At 43.6% G+C, this 16873-nt stretch overlaps 1 protein-coding gene across 1 annotated transcript in view; it reads right to left on the minus strand.

Moving 5' to 3' along the window:
- Positions 1-16873, minus strand: part of ATRN (attractin) — a 153841-nt gene that overhangs the window by 100567 nt on the left and 36401 nt on the right. Inside the window, exons 3-4 of the mRNA XM_084263364.1 lie at positions 11869-11982; positions 1801-1929 (exon numbers count right to left, since the gene is read on the minus strand). Coding sequence (XP_084119490.1) covers positions 1801-1929; positions 11869-11982 — 243 coding nt within the window. The remainder of the gene's footprint in view (positions 1-1800; positions 1930-11868; positions 11983-16873) is intronic.

Genomic DNA, 16873 nt, shown 5'->3' on the forward strand with positions numbered 1-16873 from the left:
AGTTAAACTTACAACTCCCCTGCAAAAATTATCAATATGAATTTGAGGCATTTGTAATGCAAATGAATTGCCCTAACACACCTAACAGTAAGTGAAGAATTTAATCAGTGCATGAGGCTTTTGTGGTGTCTGTGCAATTTATACTTGAACTACTCACAATTAGGTGCTATTCTGGGATCTGCTTACCAAGGGAACACACTTGAGATGAATCCCAAGCCAAATATGTGCTTGTTTTGAATCAGTTCTGATTTTATAATATCTGCAACGTAGCTCAGGAAAAACCAGCTACTTTCTTGGTGAAGATACAAACTCAGAGACCCTCCTCATTTCCAAACTCCAGTTCTTGCTGGTATATGAACCAGTGTAGCTCACAGATGGGTATTACTACCCACCAATGTCACTGTCATGCGACAGGTGCAGTCACTGGCTCCAAGACAGTAACTGCACAAGTGTTTGTTGAGTACCTACATCCAATAGTAACTACATAGACTGTTAAACTGGAAAGAAATAAATACATCCTTTTACTTACCCTCTGCAAAAATGTCTAAGAGGAAATTTAATGACAAGAACACACAGAAGAACCCAAACACAAAATGGTACTTGAAAACTGTTTGAAATTATCAGGGAAGTGAAGAGTCAGAGAAAATCTAAATCTATATTAAAGGGACTTTAAAAAGGCAGGTTATTCCTGGAGAGAACTGTCTGTGTTGTATTGCAGTGGGGCAATTCCAACAGCTGGCAGTAGATGGTGTCATGGTTTATGGTATCAGCCAGACTTTCAAAACCATACTGCTTCAGCTGCCGCTTCAGGTAACTTTAAAAAGGCTCCTCCTTTTCTTCTGCAACTTTCAAGGGGTGCTCCATGCCCCACATTCTTCAAAGAACCCCCTGTATATTTAAGTGCTTAATAAGGATGAAAGCACCAAGACCACTATTCAAAAACGAAAGCACATCATTTAAAAAGAAAAACTCCCATGGATTTTGCAGCTGGTTTTTCGTTGGATTTTTTTTCCACTGAAAGAGAGGTGACAACTTCTGCAAGTTACATCCAAATTAAAACCTTCCAGTGCAACACAAACTGAATTTGTATTGCTAGGAGCAAAAAATGCAAAGCCCACAACCCACACCAGAAGCAAGAAATCCCATCTCTGCTAGTATGTCCACACTGAGATCATCTACTCCAAAATAAAACCTTTCCGTGAGCAATCAGTTAATTAGGGAATACCCTAGAGTTATTTTTAAAAATCATATCAATAAGAACTAAATACATCGCTGTGAACAGAAAGCACCCACCTACACTATTCAAAATACAAACCAAAGAACACAAGAAAACCATTCCAGACTAAAAAGGAACCAGTTTAAGAGATTTGATCCAAGGATTTAATATGAAAAAGCATCCCAAAGAAAACTGCTTGAGGATCCTCAAGAGAAGGTCCAGTTTGGTGTCCCAAGTGAAATGCATGGGCATATTGCTGCAGAACACCTAACAGCACACATGCACAAAACACATCAATTCCAGTTGACTCAATATGATTAAATAATTCTAATAACATAAAATAAATAATATGTCTTTTTGAGCAAACATTTGCCCACGCTTGCAACTGACAACTGAAGCTAATGCTGAGCACATTACAGTTATTAGCTGTTGCAAGGGTATAATAAAGATAAAAATCTAAATTCAAGTATCTACTCATAATTACATGCCTCAATGGCAATAGCTTATTTCCAGATAAAACTGAGAAAAGAGGAAACCTGCTTTTGCTCAACCTGCAACAATCACTTTGGAGTGGAACTACTTACTTATAGGTGATGTTAAACCCTGTTAAGTTATAGGCAGCATCGCTGAAGAAATGCAGAAGGGCATATCCAGAAGTAGCTACAACTTCTGGTACTGTTTCATTGCTGTCCTTCTCAGGAACAATAAGACCACTGGAAAAAAACAAAACAAAACAAACCACAATATAATGTTAGATAGGAAATAGAAAAGAGCAAAGCAACAATAGTAAATGCATCAGCATAAATAAAACAATCCAAACAAGGTATTTATTTGCATCTACTGGAAGTATGATGAATTTATGTAAAGTAATCACCATTTTCAGACAGCAGTGTTATCAGATTGCTTTTCTTCAACAGAACTCCTTAAATATTCAAAAGGAAATGTCCTGACATTGTATGAATACTCAACCAACCTTCAAAACAACCCTGTTCTCAAAGGCATAAGAACCCTTGAGTCCTTCTCAGAAAGATAAAACCACATTCTTCAGGACCAGTTTCGTGAGCCCTGTCACTTGGCTTTATTATCTGCAACACAGCGACCATGTGGCTGACCAAGGAGTGCAGACAAATGGGGATATTGAGGCTATCAGAGCAGCGCTACTGCTGCCCTCAATGGTCTACAAGGAACAGCTGCAGAAAGGAAAAGCAAACAGAAAACCCTGAAGTAATTAACTTGGCTCTTCTAAAATGTAATGCATATTAAAAAAAGTGTTTAACCTGAGTAATCCTGAAGCTGCCTGGAATTCCAGTTATTCTTATTGGAATACCACTTTCCCTCCTGTAGCACTCTGACACAATTGAAACAGGACCCATTCCTAAGACAAGGTGGCATGCTTGAAATCAGAAATTAGCATGTCCCAAAAGCACACAACCAGCTGTACAAAGCCATACTCAAGGGCTGTGACACCCAGTATTTACTCCTGGCTATGGGCTACAGCAAATGCTCAGGAAAGACTGATAAATTAAGCAACCACTGAGCATTTTGACCATCACAGAACCCCAGACTGGTTTGGGTGGGAAGGGACCTCACAGCCTGCCACCTCCCAGTACCACCCCTGCCACGGGCAAGGAAACCCTCCAACTAGCCCAGGGTGCCCAAAGCCCCTGGCAATGTGTTATCCAGCTTCCAAAAACCTACAGTTCAGCCACTGTGACCTGGAGAATGCAGCCAGGCCAGCACATTTAAATACACAATTCATCCATGCATCTATCTCATTCTCAACCATTTATTCCCTTTTCACCTGGTTAAACAATTTAACTCCACACCAGCAGAGAAAGGACTTCCTACACTCACTTTACATGTCTGTCTGTTCATCCGTGGATGCCCCTTAGGCTCCTCCCCTATGAGCAATCAGTAGTGTCGCCTGTACTCACCACCATCCTGCCACCCACTCCTTCATGAAGTTCCACCCGACTCATCCCATCCATATTCTCTCCCTTCTGTGTTCTTAAAAGGCTGTCACGGTCACTATTCCCAACTCATTCATTGCTGCACACTTCAGGTCACCTCTGGCTGTTTCTCTATACCCTTCTATGCTCTGCGAGCTGTCTCTTGAAACCAGTAACTGCTACTGCTACACCTATTGCACAAAATAGGTGTTATCTGAAAGGGAATGTTTCTTCTTCCCCTAACAGCAGCTTGACAAAACCAAAACAAAGCAGCCCATTCCTCCTCCATACATTAGACAAGAGCATGCAGAAATTTGACATCTACTACGTTTATTTCTCTAAAAGCCCTTATCTAAGCAAAGCACATTGTCTGCCACCACCAATTCACAGTCAGCCGTTATTTTCTCGTAGGGAACCACCTTTCCCTCAGCCTCAGTCCTACTTTCAAAGGCTAAGTCGAAGCTTTTTGAAGAGCAGAGACTCCAAATCCCAGAGCGGAGCGTGTCGGGCAGGGAAGCGAAGGCAGCTCCGGGGCTGCAGGCAGACAGACAGCTGCTCTCCTGGGAAAGGAGCCCAGCCTGGTTTCACGCCCTGCGACTTCTGAATATCCAAGGGCACCATCGACTAAAAAGCAACCATGAAAAGAATTTTTTCCCCTGAAGAGAACTTACTTTTCCCTCTTTTCAGATCTATTCAGGGCAGAAAGCAAATGCATTTGAAGAGAGTTCCCTAGGACAGTGCAAATGAGTTTCTACACCCAAGGAAAACAATCACAGCTAGCCACAGCAACCTGCTCGCACTGCCCAGAAAGCACTTGTCTGTGACCTGAATTTTTCTCTCTCTGTGATACAATATAACAAACAGTAAAACAGACACCCCATGATCCCTTCCAGAAGTTTTTTGCTGTAGAAGTTGGGGCTGTTTGCACCAAGAGTAACAGGTGAATGTGTTACCTACGGCAAGGGAAATCTGCAAACAGTACAACAGCCCTTCCTGTACGACGAGTCTTATCGTGGAGAAAGAGACGTCCTTCATTTTAACAACAAGCCACAGAAACGCAGTAAACTGATCCCATGTTTTGGCTTAACAGCTCCAGCACATGTGCAGATATCTAGCTCAATAAATAGTGCCTTGTGAGAAAGGCAATTATTTTTTTTCTCCTCTCAGATCTCAAGGATGTGGGATTAAAAGACAAAATTCACTGTCTTTTTCTCCGTGTGTAAGAGGTGCTTGTTTCATTCTATAATTTCAGACTTCTGAAGATGATCTCTCCCAAAAGACCGTCTCTACATCAAAGAACAAAAAGTCTAATAAACTTCTCCTTGCTATTCAGTTCCTAGTTTTCCTTTGTAATGCAAACTGTAGGTTCATCTCTGCCACAGGAAAACAGACGTCTGAATGTAATTCAGGGGAAGGCAAACTACAGCTCAGCGACAAGAGAAAATTGCTTTTGTTCTGGCTTATTATTCTTCTCCCATCTTAATCTTGCAGCACTTACCACTGATATTACAGGGCAATCTTACCGGGAGGTCTGGAGCAGGAAAAACAACGGCAGCAAAGAATAAAAGAGCAAAGTGGACAGTAGTAGTGAGGGAAGGCAAAAACCCCCACCCCCCTCCAGTAACCTTTGCCAATAACATGACTAGTACAGGGATTTGTTTGGGAGTAACATAGGTACCTCTGTAGGAGATGCTCTCACAGAATCTGAAGCTGTTTCTGATGGACTGAAGAATATCATAGAGTCACAGAATCACAAGGTTGGAAAAGACCTTTAAGATCATCAAGTCCAACCATTCCCATCCTAAGCTAAACCATATCCCTAAGTACCTCACCTACCCTTTAAAAAACATATCCAGGGAAGGTGACTCAGCCCCTCCCTGGGCAGCCTGTTCCAGCCCCTGACAACTCTTTCAGTAAAAGATTTGTCTCTAATATCTAATCTGCCCCTGCCCTGGCCCAGCTTCTTGCCATTTCCCTTTGTCCCATCTCCTGTCCCCTGGCTGAAGAGACCATCGCCCACCTCTCTACAACCTCCCTTCAGGTAGCTGTAGGTGGTGATAAGGTCTCCCCTCAGCCTCCTCTTCTCCAGACTAAACATCCCCAGCTCCCTCTCACCGCATCTCCTGCTTGCTCCTTTCTTTCCATCTTTTTCTGAGGGCTGGTACGTGAATACACTAAAGAGGCCTGATGAAACTTAATAGATTAACTGTAGTTTTCTTCAGAGAAAGCCAGGAACGCAACACAGAAATAACAATTCAGTCCTTGAAAGGTCAAACCTCAAAATCTGAGCAAATGCATGGTTTGCACAGCATCATTCTGAGTAAACCAGCACAAACAGCACTCACTCTCTCTGCCACGAAGAAGAATCCGATAGGCAGAATCAGAAGGATAAAGGATTACGCAAACCTCCCCTTAAACTACAATCCAGAATCTCGCAGAGACTCGGCTGACCAAGATTAACCTCTTTCACAATGTACTGCTTCTACTTCTTTTTAATAGGTTTCAAAACATTCTGCAATCATCACTACTCTAAAGCAAATAAATACTCCTACTCAGCCTAGCTGTCCAATGACACTCCTTCTCCAGTGTTGAAAGTCAAACCTCTGTCGCACCCTGAAACAGCTTCTATTTGCTGTGTGTTGGATTTGTAGGGTCAGTGGTAGAGTGAAAAACACAACCCAGGAGACCCAACTTCTCTACTGCCCTGCACACCCCCCTACACCAGAGAAAACTGGGAATTATTTAAAACAAAGGCCATCTCCTCCATTCCTTTTCCTTCATTTCCTATGCAAGCATCAAGTTGATGGCACATTCATCGTTTTCTCCTCAGACACACCCCACCCTGCCAGCGTGGCAGAGATCAAAAGTGTGAGATGCTGATGAGCAGAAGATGGTCAAAAGGAGGAAGATGGACACGCATCATACAAACCAACACCATTTCTCCCTTATTAAAAATAAAAAGCAGCCCATGCACCATCACCATCCTCAAAACTACAAGAGTAAAAATAAACAACGACAATCCAAACCAGAGAAATTACAAAAGACTAAAAATAAATCAATGCTAAAAAAAAAAACCCACCCAAAACAAACAGAGGGGAGAAAATAAGGAGACATCTCAAATTGATCTTGTTAAAGGAAAAGCTAAGATTTTTGTGCAGCACAATGACCCCTAACCACAAACCACAGACTTGTAAGGAAATGAAGCAACTACAATGACACTCAGGAGAAAAAAAAAAGAAAAAAAAAAAAGACTCATTATTGAGAGTTGGCAATTCCCCAAAGTCAGATTTTTCTTGAAACCATCTTCCCTTGTTGCACTACTGACAGACCCAGCTGGTGCAGCACCAGCAGAGCCCTGTGGATCAAGGTGGGCTTTCTCCAAAAAGCTCCTCTGTTCTTACATGATGCTTTTCCTTCCGTGGCCAGGAGAACAAGGACAAACCTTAAATACATGAATATGCATCCCAAGAGCCATTCAGTGATTTTTAATATTTATGGCATGTGGTGAGTGTGACTGTAAAAACTGTATTTCAAAAGAACATGGGCCAAGAAGCCTCAAAAGAAATAAAACTTTGTGAATAAAGGAGTTTAAAAGTTAAAAAATTATTTTAGTATCTACTCCTGGACAGCCAGACCATGCTGTCATCCATGGTGCAAATGCCTTTTCCTTTTTCAAGACCTAAATACTGTTGTTATCATTCAATACCCACAAGGCTTGGTGCAGGATACTTGATTTGATGAAAAAAAAAAGGCAGCGCTACAGGCTGGGGGAGACTGGCTGGAGAGCTGTCAATCAGAGAAGGACCTGGGGGTGTTGGGTGACTGCAGGCTTAATATGAGTCAGCAGTGTGCCCAGGCAGCCAGGAAAGCCAATGGCATCCTGGCTTGTGTCAGAAATAGCGTGGCCAGTGGGTCTGGGGAGGTGATTGTGCCCCTGTACTCGGCATTGTTGAGGCTGCACCTCGAGTGTTGGGTCCAGTTCTGGGCTCCTCACCATAAGAAGGACATTGAGGTCCTGGAGCGAGTCCAGAGAAGGGCAACCAGGCTGGAGAAGGGGCTGGAGGGCAAATCCTATGAAGAGCAGCTGAGGGAGCTGGGGATGTTTAGCTTGGAGAAGAGGAGGCTGAGGGAAGACCTCATCACCACCTACAACCACCTGACAGGAGGGTGTAGAGAGGTGGGCGATGGTCTCTTCAGTCAGGGGACAGGAGGTGGGACAAGGGGAAATGGCAAGAAGCTGGGCCAGGGCAGGGGCAGGTTAGATATTAGAGACAAATCTTTTACTGAAAGAGTTGTCAGGGCCTGGAACAGGCTGGCCAGTGACCTCTGCTCCAAGAGGTCCATGTCTTTCTTGTGCTGAGAGCTCCAGAGCTGGATGCAGCACTGGACAACCGATCCCTGGATCAGTCACCTTCTCTGGATGTGTTTAGAAAAAGGGTAGGTGAGGTACTTAGGGATGTGGTTTAGCTTAGGACGGGAATGGTTGGACTTGATGATCTGAACGGTCTCTTCCAACCTTGTGATTCTGTGATTCTGTGATATTCTTCAGTCCATCAGAAACAGCTTCAGAGGAAAGAAACAACAAAGTGAAGAGCTGAAGAAACTTGCTGCTCTGAACTTTGTTTAGAGGCATCAATTTAATTTTCAGGATTTATGTTTTCAAAACCCTAAACCAGAAACTCTCTTTGCCCACCTTATCAAATTGATGTGGTGGTTTTGAAAGGGATTACAGGTTTAGGGAACAAAAGCAATTTTGATGCAATGCATTTACATTTCTCTAAGAGATCTGACTTTCTACCACAATGGTATTTTGATTAATCAATTCATGAGGATTCAAAGGATTGGCTGGCTCACCAGCAGGCTCACGAATAAACGTAAACAGGGGAACATCACCCAGCAGGCACATTTCTAGCAAAATCCAAAATCTAACTGCTCCTCACCTTTATCCTGTTTGGGGGGGGAGGGAGGATTGTTTTGATTTTCATTTTGTTTGTGTTGTTTGTAAAAGTTACTGTGGATCCAAAGAACACAAATATAGAGTGAAATAATAAATATTTAGACAACAGGCTGCTCGAACACAAAGTGAACAGGACTGCTCCAGGAACTGTGTGCATGATGACTGTATTGCAACACAGGGCTGTAATTTAATATATCCCCATTCCCTATTTTAGGAAAGGGAATGAAAACTGATTTGGGAGGTGATGGCTGAGGACGTGCTGAGTGCCAGCTCCAGCAGAGGAGGGTGAGAACATGGAGAGGGAAAAACCTGGTTCGGCACATGGGCTGAGCACACCTGACACATGCTTTGAAGCAAACACAGCAATAAAATCATTGAATGTGTTAGGGTGAAAGGGACTTTTACAGGCCATCTAGTCTGCTCACTGCAGGGACACTTTAACTAGATCAGGTTACACTGCGCTTCAAACCTCACCTTAAATGTCTCCAGGGATGGGACCTCCACCAACTCTCTAGGCAACCTGTGCCAGTGTCTTACCAGCCTCACAGTGAAGAGCTTTTTCCTCATGTCTAATCTCAACCTCCCCTGCTCCAGTTTAAATCCATTGTTCCTCGTTCTGTCACTACCTGCCCTTAGAAACAGTTCTTCCACAGCTTTCCTGTGGTACTGGAAGGGGCTCTAAGGTCTCCTCTGAGTCTTCTCTCTTCTCTAGGCTGAACAAGTCCAACTCTCTCAGCCTGTCTTCACAGGAGAGATGCTGCAGCTCTCAGATCATCCTCGTGGCCTCCTGTGGACCTGCTACAAGAGGTCCATGTCTTTCTTGTGCTGAGAACTCCAGAGCTGGATGAAGCACTGGACAACTGATCCCAATGTCCATCCTGAAGAGACATTCACAAGTTGACTGGGCAAAGTCTCAGGGAAGGGGTGATCCTACTCTGAGCTTGGCCGTGCTGTGAGCAAGGGATCAGACCAGGGTCCCTTCCAACCCAAGACATGTTTTGTGTGTATACTTTGGGTGTACAAGTGCTGCTTTCACCAGCAAGTAATGGAAGGAAGGTGAGCCGCTCCTGTTCTGTGAAGGAAGGAGAGCTCAGCAAGTGATTATGGGACAACTGGTGCCATCTGTCAGTGCTGCCACCAAGACTGTCCATCCAGCCCCTGAGAGCAACCATGAGGTGCTCCCAAGAGGTCTCCCTCTCTGACACCAAGTGCAGAGCCATGGCCAAAGGTCTTGCAGAAGAGGAAAACCACCCCCCGCTGACCAGCGTGAAGCCAAAAACAAAGGGGCAAAAGCAGCTCCAGTCAATGTTTAACGTGGAGTAAAGTTAAAAGCCTGACTAACAAAGTTATCAGATGATGAGTTAGTCCATCTGCTGCAGACTTCTGCACTCTGTGCAGAGGAATGTGCTGGGTTTCTTTCTCCTCCACGGTGTTTTTATTGCATTTTTTGAAGCAGCACATTTACAGAGCCTCAGGTTGCTGACAGTCCCCCAATATAACCCAGCCAAGATATTTTTAACCCTGCTTACTAGAAAATAAGAGCTTAATGTATAGGACTGGCCAGCCCTGGGGGCACTCAAGCTACGAGGAGTTTAGCAAACAGTTTATGCAGACACTGGCACTGCGTAAATGTTTGCATGATGCAAATATTTATCACCCTTAAAAAATTTATCAAACCAATTTAACATCTCTCTATAGTCAAGCACTGAGGATTTCCAAGATCGTTTTATATTCAGGGTAAACACCATATTGTGAACAAACAGAAGGGAGAATCAGAAGGGCAAGAAAACCTGATGAGAGCAGTGAAGGAAGCGAGGGCTCAGGCAAGTGCTGTAAAAAGCCAGAGAGGCAACAAACCCTGAGCTTCCAAGAGGGAGGAATTTACAGTGTTTAGCAAACAACTCCAAGAGTTTACAGTGTCCAATGGTACAAAGCTCAACCATGCAAATCCCCTGGCACAGTGCAAAAAACAACAGTGAAGAGTAAAATATGGTTAAGGTCAATACTGAAATTTAAAATAAGCCAAGAAATGAGATAAAACATGAACTCTGCTCTTGAAAATTTCTAGTGCATTTATTTTTATATCAGGGAAAGGTGTTTTTCAACAGCTGCTTTTTTTGCACTTTATCAAAATTAGAAACATCTGCTATTTCCTGAACTTGATTTACTCAACAACACTGCTCACTACTAATGAAGATGAAATTCAAATGTCATCTAAGGAAGCAATTAAAAAAATAATTGAATTTTTTTCCTACCTCAAAAATGTTATTGTATTAAGCTCACGCTTGCTTGTCTTCAGGCACAGACTTCCCAGTGATTTACCAGGGATTTTAAAGTCTGAACCATAATTGTTAATGTTGTGAACTGCTTATAACCTCAATTTAAAAAGCCTATTAATTTTTGGAAAAGACACTAGAAACTGCAGGCACAAATCCTGATCATTTCACCTTTCTGACAGTGTATTAAAAATTAGCTTGATTAGAGCAAAATGACTATGAGTCACCATGACATTTCCTCCTTTTCCTGCATATCAATTCAGCACATGATACCACAGAGTGCTTCCAGGTTGCACTTCCAAGTTTTGGGAGGTTTTTAGAAGAGAGAAGGTTTCTTCTTCTTCAGATACAGTGAGAATAAGATAGTAACTCATTTGAGTAAACTGTTTTGACCTCAGGTTAGTCTGAAGTTTTACAGGAAGCATTCTTTCACTACAAAACAAGTCTGCCTTTACATTTAAGAACACAACAAAAAAAAAATCCCCAAAAAATCAGCATGGGGTGGTTTTAGGTTTTTTTAATCAACTTTTTGTTCCAAAACTGATCTTCTCTCTTAGAGACTCCAAAGATTTTTTAGAATAAGCATGAAGTATTTGTAGAACTTTATCTCTCAAATGAAAGGTTAATTCTGGAAATAGTTAATCAGCCACTTGGAACAAGCAGAGTCCAAAGGGAACCATTAGTTTTTCCATACACAACTTGGGATTTTTTTTGTTGTTTTTCTACTTCCAGTTAAATGAACAGAAAACATAAGGTGATGCTTGTCACCAAAAGACTGAAGTACATAAATGCACAAGTTATATTTAGTTCTCTTCGTGAAATGTCAACTGTTAACCAGCATCCACAAATTAGTCTCTCACCACAGGCAGATGAGCCAAATACCAATCTTCCATCAGAAGAGCAGATATTTTTTTACACATGTTCTTGCATGGTTGTCTGACCCATTGCTGTTGTTTCTGAGCATGTTCCAAAGAGTTTAAAAATGAAAAGTTGAAGTACCTAAGGATGTACATGGTTGTATGAGACCTATACATCTGCAATGCTGATTATTTGGCTTTTGCCTTCTGTCAGCACTGACACGCTGAGAGTTAAACTAAAGTCATGTGCCAACTTGATAAATGGGGCAGTTTTCTGCTTTAGGAGGAGCCTGAAACTGAATCATCTCATGCTCAACCAGATGACAATATTTTTTTTGTGTCTCAAATAATCAGATTTGGACATGAAAACATAATACTTACATGCTACAGTATCACAACACGAGCTGTTAATTGTGAAAGCAAAAACAACTCCTTAATTGTTTGTGCTGACGCTGACTGCACAAAAGGACACTTGCTGTATGTGTTGTATTGGCAATATTATGTGTTTAGATTACTGGAGCATATTTACACTCCTAGAAGCCAAATTTGATTCGGACTCCAAGTTAAAGAAATATCAGTGTGTACAGTTAGATTCTTACCAAGGGGAACTCACCTGAAAGCTGCCAGCAAGGGAGCGTAAATTGAATCTCCGTCGTACACATACAAGTGGTCCCAACTGCACTCCGTGGCAAAGTGATTGAATCGAAGCCTGAGGATTGTGTTTGGCCTGTGAAAAAGAAGAATAAATAAAAGGTTTGTAATTAGCCACTTGACACAGACCACAGAATCACAGAATCACAGGGGTTGGAAGGGACCTCCAGAGCTCATCGGGTCCAACCCCCCTGCCAAAGCAGCTCCCCAGCTCATATTGCACAGGGCGGCGTCCAGACGGGGCTGGAATCTCTCCAGAGATGGAGACTCCACAACCCCTGGGCAGCCTGTCCCAGGGCTCTGGCACCCTCACTGGGGAAAAGTTCTTCCCCATGTTGGTGTGGAATTTCCTGTGCTCCAACTTGCAGCCATTGCCCCTTGTCCTGTCCCTACAGAGCACTGAAAAGGGGCTGCCCATTTCCCCTGCATCCCATCCTTCAGATATTTATAAACATTAATAAGGTCCCCCCTTAGTCTTCTTTTCTCCAGGCTGAACAGCCCCAGCTCACTCAGCCTTTCCTCACAGGGGAGATGCTCCAGGCCCTTAATCATCTTCATAGCCCTTTGCTGTACTCTCTCCAGGAGATCCCTGTCTTTTTTATCCCAGGGAGCCCAGAACTGGACACAACACTCCAGGTGGGGCCTGACCAGGGCAGAGTAGAGGGGGATCACCTCCTGGATGGCAATGTCCTTCCAACAAACTCCTCTAGTGTGAAGCTCCCCTCTAAACAAGACCAAAAAAAAAAAAAAAGTGACTAAGGGCAACCACAGATGCATCAAACATGCTGGGGGGTGTGTGGGGTGGTGGTTTGCAGGTGTGCACATTTCCCTGGGATTAAGCAACAGATTCTTTACAGGGAGAAAAAATTGCATGTTAAATCTTTCCCCAGCAGCCATAGCACTAACTGAAGAGTGGGCAGTGCCAATCCACTGTTCTTTACCTGGACTGACTCCCCCAGTGACAGGGCTTTGGAGGGGTAAGCATGGAAAATCTACATGGACAACTCCCTGATGTACAGATGGGGCACCTAGGGACATGGTTTAGTGGTGGACTTGGCAGTGTGAGGTTTGCAGCTGGGCTCAACGATCTTAAAGCTCTTTTATAACCTAAATGACTTCTATGAAGAATCACAGCCACCATCAGGGAACTAACTGGAGCTCTTGTTCAAGGGACTTGTTTTCCAGGGTGATATGATTACGATAGCCAGAGACTGTTTATTTGCCCAAAAGCTGGCAGAAATCCCTCCCCTCTAAGTTTATTACTTCTCCAGTACTGTAGGATGGCCCTCCTGAGGGAAGCCTCTCCAAACTGGAAACTTAAGCATTCCTCAGTGGCCACTAACTAGAGAAATTCCCCATCTTACTCTCTGTTTTCTGAGAGTTTGAAAAAACAGGTCAAGAGAAGGCAGAGGAGACAATTCTTCAATGGGATGAGAGACCCTGGGGCTTTTACCTTTTTTCCAAAAGGGAGATCTTTAATTATTATGTGGACTGTCAAATGCAGTCACCACTCACTGCCCCTCATGCTTTACAAACCAGTTGTTTGGCTTTCTTCAGAAGATGCATCACAAAACAAAGAGAATCACTGAACTATTGAATGTGTTAGGTTGGCAGGGCCCTTTACAGGCCACCTAGTCCAACCCTGCTGCTCTGAGCAGGGACACTTTTAACTAGATTGGGTTGCACAGGGCTTCAGGCCTCATCTTAAATGTCTCCAGGGATGGGGCCTCCACCACTCCTCTGGGCAGCCTGTGCCAGTGTCTCACCACCCTCACAGTGAAGAACTTCTCCCTAAACCTCCCCTGCTCCAATTTAAATCCATTGCCTCTCATCCTGTCACTACCTGTCCTTAGAAATAGTCCTTTCCCAGCCTTCCCATAGGTCTCTTCAAGTACTGGAAGGGCTCTAAGGTCTCCTTGGAGCCTTCTCTTCTCCAGGCTGAACAGCCCAACTCTTTCAGCCTTTCTTCACAGGAGAGGTGCTCCAGCCCTCTGAGTATCCTCGTGCCCTCCTCTGCGACCACTTGAGAATAAACAAGTGAGAATCCCAAGAAAAGATTTGCTGCCTTCCACCTGAGCACCCCAGGTCCAGTACTGGGCCCAGCAGCCCCCGTGTTAACACCACTGGTCAAGAAGTGTCTACTCAGTTTTACTAAGTCGTAGAAACATAGACAGGTCTGGGTTGGAAGGGACCCCAAGGATCACAGAGTTCCAACTCCCCTGCCACAGGCAGGGCCACCAACCTCCAGGCCTGGAGCTACACAAGGTTGCCCAGGGCCCCATCCAACCTGGACTTGAACACCTCCAGGGACAGGGCATAGTCAAGAGAAGACCATCAAGATTTCTGAGATAAATCAACAGGAAAAAGGTTTTATTTACTTGATGTGGGGATAGAAAATGTAGTTGACACCAAAATTGGTCAGCATTTCTTTCACTCCATACACAAAAACCACCCACTAAGCCATATCCACATAATGCACTTTACACACCTGTAGTTTCATGGCTAACGTGCAAAGATGCATCTGAAGGGAATGACACAGAAGCCACAGCACATATCTAATGTTGGGCTCCATTCAAGGAGCTGAAAACAGCAACAACACTGTGCTCCAACCCTGAGATTAAAAGAAAGGGAATCTGGAGCAATGCTGCTTTTCCCTACCCACAGCCCTAGCTGTTGAAAGGATAGATGCAAGCAATTAGGATCTGTTCAACAGCATTGCCCTTGGGTTCAGATGAAATCCTCGCTCATCCTAATCAAATAAATTAATAAAATGTCAGCTCGCCATGGAGTCCTTCCTTCCCATAGACAGGGAATTCTTTGGGGAGCTATTCTGCAAAATGATTTTTTGATAGGCACGTGGATCTACTCCAGGCCTTTGGTAAAAGAGCAGCAGGTGTAACTCAAGGAAAACGCCTTGCTCTAAAGAAAAGGTACAAAGGGAACTCATCGTTTCAGAACTGAGCAGCCTCTGAAATTGCAGGGGGTTTGCTTCTATTCTAATGATCTGGCAGCTGTAGAGCAGAGAAATACACGTAATCAATAAAGGCTTTAGACCAAGAACAAAAAGAAAGTTATTATCTTTGCTGCAGCTAACAACTCATTAGCAGACAGCACTCATTTGCCAAAACGCAAGGCATGTGGCAAGAGATTCTGCCTGAGAGAGGATCCTCAGGGTGGCTGGGTCTCATCTGCCTTGTCTCATGCTCTGGGGAAAAATGGAAAGGACACCCCTGGGATGAGGACACAGAACAGACACCAGCCAAGAAGAATCCGGAACGGAGTGAAAAGGAAATGAGTACAGTAAGGAACGCATGGCTCATTTTACATCTGAATTTATCCAGCATCTTCAATTGCACATTTGTACCTTCACTCGCTCACCTCAAAAGCCCTCCACATACCAGTCTGCTAGCATGGCAGTGAGGGCACTCAGCAGAATTTAACAGCTTTGCAGGAGCTGTTTTCCAAGTCCAGATCTCTGGGAATTTCACATTTGGCAGAGAGCTTGGGCTATTTTCACAAGGGTGCGTATTTCGGCTGTTCTAATCAGCGTCATTATCTCCTTTCTGTTTACCACCATCCTCTGAGGGCAGGGTACAAACAGTCAGAAGCAGGAAAAGGACACCGACTTAAATGCCTGGCTATGAAAGGAATAGGAGCATTTTTTTCAACTTCTCTACAGCAAGGAAGATCTCACTTCAAAGCCCACGAAGCGACAGCTCTCTTGGAAGCCTTTCAGTACTAGGAAACACAGGCTGAAGGAGCAGTTATGGTGACATTATCGAGGACCCATGAGCGGCACTTCACTCCTGATAAAAACATGAGTCATGTTATCCTTCAGAAAAAAGAGCTATGAAGGTTCAGCTGACTGTACTAGATTGCTGAGGCTTGTTTGTCTGCAACAACATCTTTGCAAAACGTTTTTTAATTATTTGTAGTCCCAACTCAGCCTCAGTTTTATTTTTATTACCTACAAAAATTAAGAGGTGTTGCCACTTCCAGCATCCAACTTTTGATTTAACCACATTAAAGAACCAGGCTCCTTACATAGTTCATAGCGAGTGGTAGGCTCCCAATATCAGTGTTCAACATGACTCTCTGCAACAGCTTAGCCCTCCCCTCTGAATGCCCTGGGAGCTTAAGTATTTAAGTTACTCATCCAAAATAAGTGTCTGAAGTAGACGAAGTGAATACCAATTCTCCCCGACTCATGAGACCTCCCAAACATAGAGGGAAGACTCAAGTGAGAAGTTTACCCACGCTTTTTAGTAATTTCTGATCCTCCAAGATGCCAAGAGACCTCAGCTTAATAGTGCTCAATACAAGGGAAATCCTCCATGCCCACACACAACTGGTTCCTATTCACAAACCTCTCGGATTCAGGGACCAGTATGGAGTGTGACTGAACACACAGCATCAGAACCAGCCATGCAAAGGTTTAGAGACTGTACAAATGGATTTTACAGCCCTGGAGTCAGGGCTGGTACTATGAAAGACATATTTCAACTTGTCAGAGGCTCTGAACTACTGTACCATCAATCAGGTAACCGTCTGAGGAGATGCACTCAAATGGGACACTCCTAAAATCTCTGCTGGAAATCACCATAAGCAATATAAGGATCAAATACAGGAAGGATGGGAAAGGAGGGGAAGAGGTCTATGGGACTTCTTGTAAAAAAGGCCATTGGCTCCTCAGAAGTCCTCATGGTCTAGTGAGTAAGTAAGCATCTGAGGTGCATCATGACAGAAACTGATTCCTTGTTAATATGGGCTTTAATAGAGTTTGCTCTATTTTCTTCACACTGCCAAAGAGTCACACACATCGTGAATCCAAAGCATCTGAATGGCCCACTGGGATAAGAGTTAAATAATTTTTAGGTCGTTATTTATTTATACAGATGCATTTATTCTCATTTTCCATGCACAGTTTCAACACAGAGCGCATTTTACACACCAAACCTCACATTCAG

Source organism: Gallinula chloropus (genome assembly GCF_964237585.1).
Source record: "Gallinula chloropus genome assembly, chromosome: 4".
In the NCBI taxonomy this organism is placed as follows: domain Eukaryota; kingdom Metazoa; phylum Chordata; class Aves; order Gruiformes; family Rallidae; genus Gallinula; species Gallinula chloropus.